General features: G+C 41.6%; 1 protein-coding gene across 1 annotated transcript in view; it reads left to right on the forward strand.

Annotated features, from left to right (window-relative positions):
• The window catches only part of Bach1 (BTB domain and CNC homolog 1), a 35,532-nt gene extending 29,931 nt beyond the window's left edge, over positions 1–5,601 (forward strand). Inside the window, exon 5 of the mRNA XM_031364329.1 lies at positions 1,719–5,601. Coding sequence (XP_031220189.1) covers positions 1,719–2,153 — 435 coding nt within the window. The 3' untranslated portion in view covers positions 2,154–5,601. The remainder of the gene's footprint in view (positions 1–1,718) is intronic.
• Positions 5,602–10,731: the final 5,130 nt, after the last annotated feature.

Here is a 10,731-nt window from a genome sequence, read left to right on the forward strand (position 1 = left end):
CTAAAAATCTGAACAAATTAGAGAATTGCTTTGCATTATTAAAATTTATACTGTGCTTATAACAAAAGAATTCCTATTCATTGCATATTTTAAAATATTATATATTCTTAATTTTTACAAGCACCACTAATAATTGAATTTTCTCATAACACTGTGGAAATATTTTTTGTGAATATGAAGCTGTAAGATACTTCTGTATCTAGCAGAGCTCTTGCTACCTTTAAACTTTTTTTGTGCTAGAAGGACCAAAAGTTTGACAGTTAGAAATTACTGCTGTGAAACACCGCATCTCAGTGGTCTCCAGCAACCCTGGCTCTGCAGAGCTGTCAGCAAGCAGAAAGTGGACTGTGGAGGTAGCCTCTGGTTCCCAGAGGCACAAGTCATGCCATCTCACTGGGGAAACCTTTGTTCTTCCGTTAGCATTCATTAACTCTCAGTTCACAAGGAGCTCAATGATTAGGTTAGCTAGCGCATAAGAGATTAGAAGTAAGTGGTAGGAGGCAAGGCGGGCTGAGAGGGAAAGGGGCATGCTGTTGGCGGTGACACCCAGTGTGGGCAGAAGGGGCAGACCAGGAGAACTTACTTCATGGTAGACTTTACTGTAGGGATTTAAAAATACCACACTGATGAAAGCAGTGCACACAGGATTTATCCCTTGTTTCCTAAGTTTCAGGGGCTAAACTAGGAACTGTGTTGGTGTCCACACAGGGTCAAGCCCATACTTATCCACAGTTCAAATCCAAGCACTCTGGACAGCGAGTTTGTCTTGGAATCGTGGCCAGAACCCAGCCCATTTTGTTAACCAGCTACAAGTTCCTTCCTCTACTTTCTGCCTTACTTGATATTTCAGTGTTTTTCATTTAAGAGTATAAAGATGTTTGGTGGTGGATGCTGACTTCATTCACACACACACACACACACACACACACACACACACACACACACGAGCACTTGTGTACTCTGGTGTTGAATTTCCAATATAAGCACTGACTTTAGGAGTTTTGGATGAAGGATCATGAGCCTTTGGTATTTAGAGAGAGAGAGAGAGTGTGTGTGTATTTGTGTGTGCATGCTCGTGCGTGTGCGCATGTGTCTGTCTGTCTGTCTCTGTGTTCACTTTTCAGTTTCTGTATGCCCGTACATGGAATACTGTGTACGTGGAGTAGTGTATATACTGCATCACATGAGGCCACTTTCATACAAGCTTGGCATATTGTCCACTGAGAGCGTCCTCATCCCCTTCTTACCTCCCCTCCCTTTAGTTTTCTTTTTTCCTCTAGACTTGTTTCTGCTTTCATATCATATGTGATTTTTATGTGTCTATATAAAAACCTAGGACCTACATACAAGAGAGAACATCTGTGTTTCGAACATTGGCTTAATTAGGCTACTGTAAACTCCAGTTTTCCTGCAAACAACATAACTTCATTTTTCTTTATGGTGTAAAGGATTCTGGTGTGTGCTGCCACACGTACCCCCTCCTCTGTGGTTGAGCTCCTCGATCAGTCCCCTGACCTAGGTATCATGAGTGGCGCTGCAGCAAACATTGAAAGTGTGTTGTGGAGAATTGACATGGGAGTGTGTTTGAGTTGACTGAAAGGCAGCATTCAGCATGATCGTACGGAAGACGACATTGTAGACACACTGAGAGTCTGACTGCCTTAGAGATGTCAGTGGACACAATAAACACCATTGTGTTCTTTCTCCCCTCTGTGCAGCAAAGTGAGAAGGAGAACTTGCTGAAGGAGCGGGATCACATTTTGTCAACACTGGGGGAGACAAAGCAGAACCTTACTGGACTTTGTCAGCAAGTGTGCAAGGAAGCCGCTCTGAGTCCAGAGCAGATCCAGATCCTCGCCAAGTACTCGGCCTCCGACTGCCCGCTTTCTTTTTTAATTTCTGAGAAAGGAAAAAGTACTCCCGATAGTGAGCTTGCTTTTACATCAGTTTTCAGTGTGTCTGACGTGCCTCCAACTGCACCATCTTCCTGTGGGCGAGGGAGCAGCATAGCCAGCCAGGAGCTTGTGCAGGAGTCCCAGCCAACCACCACCGCCGCCCCAGAGCAGGCCACGCTGTTGGAACCCTGTCGGCAGAGTGCTGGGATCTCAGACTTCTGTCAGCAGATGTCTGACAAGTGTACTACTGACGAGTAAACCACATGAGCATCTTCCAGCCTATGGGATCCCTCTGGCCTTCCGGCATTGTCTTGAGAGCCTAGTGTGGCCGTGTTGTCTTGCTTAGCAGCAGCCCTGCTTCCTGGTAGCTTTGTGTTGAGGGAATTTCTCTTTAAGGTGACTCTGAGTTCTTCTTGGTTTTCATAGGAGATACAAATTGCTCTATCTCTTGGATGATGGAAATTGTATGTGAAAATATAGAGTGACCAGGTAATAATCTCCTAGTATTCAAAATAACTACAGCACTGGAAGGCACAGTCTCTATTTCGACGGCTCGAAGCACCTGCACACAGTCCGTGTGGGCTGTGGAAAGCCTACTGATCAGAACGAAGATACTTCCTAAGCAGTGCAGTGGTGGTCTCCTCAGAAGTGGACACTAAGTGTTTATGCAGGGCTGGAATGTGGAAAAGAATTCTCCTTTGAACTCTCCTGCTCTGCTCCTCAGCTCCTACCAAAGTCCAGCATGGGCTGGATCTGGTGACTCTGAGGCTGCCCTGGCAGGACCTAGTTAGAGGCTGCAGCTGGCCTGAGCTGGAGGCCTCTGCTGTCCTCAGTATTACGAGGAGTTTGGGCTGCACAAACCAGAAAGTATAACGTTCCGTTCTCACCTTTGTTCCTCTCCTTAGTCTCCACCTTGTCTAGGCTGTTAAGAACTTTCTATTCCCTGACTTTTCTTGTCCCATGGTGGAAGAAGTTGGGAGTTAGGCTGAAGCGGCCTGAGTGTATACAATCTGGCCAGAACTGTAGTTACCACGGTCTCGGAGAGCTTCACACTTCACGAGGCTGTCCATCATCTCATTGCAGGTCACCGATGACCATGAGGGCATTGGGGTCAAGGAGAGGGAAATGTCTACATTGACCAGAAGAGCAGCTCATTGGTATTCTAGTGAAGACTTGTGCTCCGTTAATGGGTTTGCACTTGAGAACCAGATTTAATCCTTTTATTAATTTTTTTCCTATTCCCACATTTGGTATGGTGTAAAGGCACACATACCATTTGACTTGGCCATTGAAAGATCAATCTAGTGCTTATTTAATGTTGGTAGAAAATGAATTGAGAATAATCTGAGCAGTGCCCTTCATAGCATTTTGCAGTGATTCTTAGCCAGTCTGGAATCTCACCCTGCAGACCTCAGCATGGAAACAAAACCTTGTTTATACAGGTTCAGTATCCCTGTTCAAGGAATGTCAGATGCCTTAGAATTGGAGACATTCTGAACACTGAGATGTGGGATATCCAGTCCTGACCTCACAAAGCAGGTTGCAGTTGAAACAGGACATTCAAAGTCTTCCGAATGCTATTTTATATGCCCAGGGTACATAGGATTTCATGAAGACGTTGGAGAGGGTCTGATCCTCAGGCTCTCATAACCTTCTGTTGAGAGCAGGAGAGAGCCTGAAGTCTGAAGCCGCTCCACATCAGACATCTCCAGCAAGGGAGTCGGCAGCCGCTCCTAGGAGCACTTAGAGTCCTGTGTCAGGGTGCAGGGGAACAGTCAGTAGGACTGCATCTCTCCAGGTCACATACCTGAAGGAGATGCTTCACTGCATGCTGCATCTCCTGAAGGATGGAGGGACAGGGAGGGGAGGGAGTACACACTGCCCTGAGTGGTATCCACTCACCGGCAAGCTGATGTCTGCCATGGGAAGATACGGGACCAGCAGCAATATTTCATGATTTCATAGTTATCAGATATTGCCCTTTTCCTTGGGGTGCAGGAAGGGAGGAAAGAGGGTAGTATATGTTTCATCTTTGGAAGAGAAAATTAAATTGGAATTATTTTCTAGAAAATTTGAAAAGTCCACTCAGTTTGCCTGGGAAAGATGCTCACTGTGTGATAATGCATGCCATGTTACAAAAGAGTTGTATGTGTGTGTGTATAACATATACACACAAATGAATATATATGTATACATACATATGAATGTATATGTCCCCACGCAGCTATTTGGTATTTGTAAGTTTAGACTTCAACTTAACATAAAATAATATGAAAACTCTGGTTTACAAAGTGTAAAATCTTATACAAGCCAATGGATTTCCTACCTCACTGTACACTCAGCTGTCTGTCATCGGTCCTTGTGTGTACATATGTCAGATCTTTTGCTTTAAATGTAAATATTTGCTTTGGAAAGTTACTTCCCATTTTATGATAAAGCCCAGTTCTCGCATCAATTTAAAGGTATTTTTTAAGACACTTGGTTTAAATTTCTCTCTATCTGTGAACAGTTTAGCATTAAGGGTTAATTTTAATGGTGTCTGGTAATTGGCCAAGTGTAATATTTCTTAAAATTTAGCATTACTTTTAACAGCCAGCATGTAATACAAGTAACTACACTACCTCATACCTTCGTGATTTTCAAGCTGTATTAGCGGGGCAGGACAGGTTATACCTTTGTCTTTGGGCCATAAGGTGGGTAATAATGGAAATATATTGCATAGCATTATACATTTATGCCTGTTTTAACGTGAACTTCTAAAACATTGTCTTTTCTAAGATTTGTTTTAAGGAAGTATTTCTTTTGGGGGGGTGGGGATGCCGAAGACAAATGGCAGGAGGGTCACATGTGGGGGGTGGGGATGCCGAAGACAAATGGCAGGAGGTCACATGTGTATAGATGCCTTTTCCTCCCTGCGGGGCCTGGACAGTGTCCTCGCAATCAGAGCTCCTTACTGGATGAGCCGGCCTTCTCAAGGCCTGGTGATTTTTTTTTTTTTAAAGCTATCATGTCTGACTCAATACAATAATGTCATCTTTAATTTTTTGCCCCTTATTTGAATACTATAGCTACAATCAAAATAATTTGTTAAAGTGTTATATTCAGAATAAATATGGATATAACATTGGTTGTCCACCTGCAAGCTTTATAACAATTTACTGTAGCTTGATGCTTAGCCAATTTTAAGTTAGGAATTCAACATACATGATACAGGGATGGCGGAAATGGCGAGAGGATGCTCAGCCACGCTAACAACTTGGAAAAAAAGAAAGAGAAGCAAATGGCGATGTTACAGTGAATTCTCAGGTGAACTATTCAGTTATGAAACCATCTATTTTGAATTTGTAAATATTTTAACCATTTTATTAAGGCATGGACTAAACTATTCTTTGACACCTGTTGGGTAGAGTGAAAATTTAAAGCCATAATGGTAAAAGATGGCATACTGATTGTAAAATAAACAAATAATAATAATAATAATAATGATTTTTTTGTATCTTTCATAATATAATTTTTCTAACTGCAATAAAACCACTGAACTTATATATTCCTGTCCTATTAAGCCCATGTTTCATTAGTAGTATACCTTATAATATTTAATTTACATTTTCTTTCTAATGTGCTTGTCTGAATGTGTCAGTATAAGTCCTAGATTGTGATACTAGACTGACTGTTAAATAAAGTTCCTAACATGGCTTTCAGTTGAGTAGAGTTGTACGTTCCTGTCTCACTGCTCATGGGAACTTACCAGTGTTAATCTTTTGATCAGTTACTACAAGTCAGATTATGCATTGATAGGGGAGAATTTTTTTTAGGTGAATATCTTATGCCTTGAAAAAAAATAACCTCCCAGTGTTCTGGCATCAGAAGAGACACACACACACACACACACACACACACACACACACAAAATAAATAAAATAAAATAAAAAATTAAAAAAAAAGATATACACAAATTTTAGTCTTCCATTTGATTTACTTAGTGGAAAGTAGGCACATGTAAAGGGTGTTTATCAATCAGGGTGTGAGGAGGTGTGCTAGTTGGTAAAGTCATGGATCTGAGTTCAATTCCCAGAGCTCAGCAAAAAACATCCAGACATTGCCACTGGTCCATGAGCCATGTGTGCTTAACAATGACAGCACCAGGAGAGGCAGAGTCTGGCACATCTCTAGGGCTTTTCAACCTGCCAGCCTGGTCTACTTGTTAAGATTCCGGCTGCTGTCTCAAAAAAATAGGGGTGATATCTTTAGGAATGACATTCTAGGTGATCTATGGCACACACACCTACACACAGAAGTGTTCTCTCTCAAATTTGCTCAAGGACTTTCGAGCTGAGCTATGAGCAGCTGCTTGGTTTTGAGGCCATCCAAGGCCACAGCCTGTTCTGTTAACACTAATTTTCAACTGTTCCAGAGGATGCATACTGCTGAGCATCCTACGGCAACAGGCAACCAGCCCTCACCAGTCATTGTCCTGAGGCATCTGGTCACACTGATGTGAAGCCCTGAGGAGACCGATATGGCATTAAGATGACATCTGAAAATGTCCAGATGAGAAGCAGTGTGATGGTTTCAGAGGGCTAAAGCTAGCCTGCCACAGTAGAGATAGGATAACATTTGGACCTGTAACGTTCCCACTATAGTCAATCTGCAGACAGCTGCTGTCTGGGAAGTCTCATCCCTCCCCCACCAGGTTCCAGCTCCGGGCTCTCACATTCAGCATAGCTAGTTGGTCCCTCAGAAGGCTGTAAAGTGGATCTAGGATCACACTAGTGACTAAACAAATAGAAGTTTCTTGTGTACTCCAAACTGCAAAATCTCATCTATAACCATTTGTAATCCTCTTTCTCCCTCCTTACCTTGTATACTAGCAGCATGTCAGAGTTTCTGCATTGGGAGTGAATGAACATTGACCCAGGAAGATGCTCATGAGAAAGATGCACAGCATGTAGAAAGGCTACAGCAGTTATACTCTGCAGGTGAACAAACATCTATTCAGCTTTTAGTCAGGACAGGCCCGGTCTGTCTGGGCTGGTGTCCTGAGCAGACCTTGGGCTCAAGCTCCGCAGCCAGTCCCACAACACCCAGAGGATGCTACATTCCCAGGTGCTCTGACATGCCCAGGATCACAGGATCACAGAAACACAGGATCCCAGAGACAGCTTGACTCTGAGGAGTTCTGACACAACCAGGATCACAGGAAGGACAGGATCCAGTCAGATTTAGCAAGGGCAGGTAGCACTAGAGATAACCAGATGGTGGGGGTAGGGGGTGGGGAGTGGGGGGACAAGCAGAAGAAAATAAACAACACAAACCAAGGTCATTTGCCATCATCAGAACCCAATTCTCCCACCATAGCAAGTCCTGGACACACCATTACACCAGAAAAGCAAGATTCAGATATAAAATCACTTCTCATGGTGATGATACAGGACTTTAAGAATGCATAAATAGCACCCTCAAAGAAATACAGGAGAATACAGGTAAACAGCTAGAAGCCATTCAAGAGGAAACACAAAAATCCCTTAAAGAACTACAGGAAAACACAATCAAACAGGTGAAGGAAATGAGCAAAACCATCCAGAATCTAAAAATAGAAATAGAAACAATAAAGAAATCAGAAAGAGAGACAACCCTGGAGATAGAAAACCTAGGAAAGAAATCAGGAGTCGAAGATGCAAACATCACCAACAGAATACAAGAGATAGAAGAGAGAATCTCAGGGGCAGAAGACACCATAGAAAGCATTGACACAACAGTCAAAGAAAATGCAAAAAACAAAAAGCTAACCCAAAACATCCAGGAAATCCAGGACACAATGGGAAGACCAAACCTAAGGTTAATAGGTATAGAAGAGAGTAAAGTGCCATGGACCAGGTTTGTTGCGGGGACCTCCTTTTCTGCGAGATGAGAGTTCTGGTCAGGTGGGTAACAATTTGGCGAATGACAAAGTTGACACAAGGGTGTGCTGAATCTGAATGTTTTTCTTAAAAATGGCATCAGACTTTTACAGTTATTGCAAAAGAGAAATGAAAAATCTGGTAGCTCAATAGTCAAGGTACATCTGAGGCCATCTAAAACACACTGGGTCTAAAACAGCAGCCATCTCCTCTGGACTGGTGCAGCACCCCTGGGCTCTGAGCACGCTCGGGCTGCATGGGCCTGACCGGAGTCCCAGGGTTGGGGGTGGGGGGCTGCAGGTGCGCCCTGAGGCTCGAATCTCGAATCTGGAATCTCCAGTCTTCAATCTTGAATGCCTACTGCTGCACACTGTCTCACACACACATACACTCCGCTCAAGGTCCCACCCATCCTTAGTAAAACGCCCACTATGCTAATCTTCTGGGCTAGTAGAGACTTGTCTCTTTCTTGCTAATTCCTAGGAGTGGTTCAGCTGCAGTACTTGTCTGAGAATGAGGATCCTACTTGACCTCACCCTGGGATAAGTCTCCCATTCTGTAAGCTTCAATGCCCTACCCACAATACTGAAGGCAATTAGTCTGGATGGGTAGATTCCAAGCCAGGGTTTGGCTAAGATGTTGGATCATTGGTGAAGGTCAGAGAACAATGTCCAATTTTGTCTAGCTGTTAATAAATCATATCTTGGTGGGCACCTAGCACGCGAGTTTACAAGGACATATCTGGGCTACCTCTGAGTTAGGGACTGACTGAATACCCAGGAGACACAAACTCCCTTTGAAGTCATAACGCCTCTTGTCCGTGATCAGGCTTTTACCCCTGATATTGCAGATGTAACTTGAGTAGACAAGTGGTCGTGGCGGTGAAGATTCCCAATATAATGGGCCAGTAAATATCTTCAACAAAATTATAGAAGAAAACTTCCCTAACCTAAAGAAAGAGATGCCCATGAACATACAAGAAGCCTACAGAACTCCAAATAGAGTGGACCAGAGAAGGAATTCCTCCTGTCACATAATAATCAAAACACCAAATGCATTAAATAAACAAATAATTTTAAAAGCAGTAAGAGAAAAACTTCGAGTAACATATAAAGGCAGGCCTATCAGGATTACACCAGACTTCTCACCAGAGGCTATGAAAGCTAGAAGATCCTGGGTAGATGTCATACAGACCCTACAAGAATACAAATGCCAGCCCAGGCTACTATACCCAGCAAAACTCTCAATTACCATAGACGGAGAAAACAAGATATTCCATGATAAAACAATTTACACAATATCGTTCCACAAATCCAGCCCTACAAAGGATAATAGAAGGAAAACATCAACATAACAAGCAAAACTATACCCTAGAAGAAGCAAGGAAGTAATCTTTCAACAAATCCACACAATCCTAATTCCACCTCTTACAACAAAAACAACAGGAAGTGAAAATTACTTTTTTTTTGTTTTTGTTTTTTTGTTTTTGTTTTTTGGAGACAGGGTTTCTCAGCATAGCCCTGGCTGTCCTGGAACTCACTCTGTAGACCAGGCTGGCCTCAAACTCAAAACTCTGCCTGCCTCTGCCTCCCAAGTGCTGGTATTAAAGGCATGTGCCACCACCGCCCCTACTTTTTCTTAATATCTTAATATGAGCGTTAATATTACCAACATATCCTAATTAATTGAAATCCAATAATATGAGGAATTAGAAATTTGTTGATTGTCATCCAATGGTCTCTCTAATTTGGTAACTGGAGAAATAGGTCCAATATTGTACAATCTATATATACTTTCAGCTTGTTTGTTTCTGACAGTGTCTGGCTGTGTACAACATAAGGGTCTTGAAATCTTGCTTCTCCTATCTAAGCCTCTCTATTAGTAGTATTGTTTATTTCATGTTTTACACTATACTATGGTTTTCAGAACAGCTTATATATTTCAAAAGTATTTATATACCCAAAAGAAACATAGATGATTAACTAGGGAGGTGGCTTGTAAGAGAACAACAAAGAGTGAGACTGGATGCTTTGCTTGATGTTTCTAACTCTTGTATCAAGTTTGAAGAAGAGGACTTTATAAGTTACTCTTTTTCTGAGATGAATGCTTTTCCAAATTATCACATCTAATGAACCAAATTCTTACCTCACCTAATGTCTGTGCCACCTACCAAGCAGAGCCATTGTTCATTGAAACAGTTGGTGAATGACTGTATGGATAGACCATCTTAATACCTACACCATTTCTTAAATGAATGTAACCTGTTCTCTGTGGGCTGAGAATCAAGTCACTCACTCAAGTCAAATAGCTTTCACCATAGCAGGAAGTTTGTATCCAAAAATCGTGCCTACAATTCATTTATTGGTGCAGCAGAACTGTCAACTCTCAGCTCAGCTACGATGGAGGTAAAATCCTTAGGTGATGTGAGGGTTATTGAAGTACAGCCTTATTACAATGAAATCCAATGTCTCAAAATTATTCTTATTTGGGGCTTGTACCACAATAAGAGCCAAGATTTTAAACTCTAATAATATAAAACAAACAAGCAAAAAGACTTTATATATTTATGTTCATTTAAGAAAATACTAGTAGTGATGTATTATTTTGAAATATAAGTTAATATGTTTGGAGTTATTTAAAATTTATATTGAGAAAAATGTATTTTCACTATTGCTGTAGATGAGCGTCTACATAAGACTGTTAAATTCATTGTTGTTTTATACCAAGCAACTTTTATAATACTTATTTTTATTGTTATAATATTTTATAAATTTTAAGGAATATGATAAAAAGATATTGTAGGTGTTGAAGGTGGGGTCTCTGGGAGGAGTTGGGGTACAAAAGGGAAACAAGAATGTGATTTAATTCAATGTACTTAAAATATGTTTTTTTTTTGTTTGTTTGTTTGTTTTTTGTTTGTTTGTTTTTTTTTTTTT

Source organism: Mastomys coucha, unplaced genomic scaffold, assembly GCF_008632895.1.
Source record: "Mastomys coucha isolate ucsf_1 unplaced genomic scaffold, UCSF_Mcou_1 pScaffold12, whole genome shotgun sequence".
Lineage (NCBI taxonomy): Eukaryota > Metazoa > Chordata > Mammalia > Rodentia > Muridae > Mastomys > Mastomys coucha.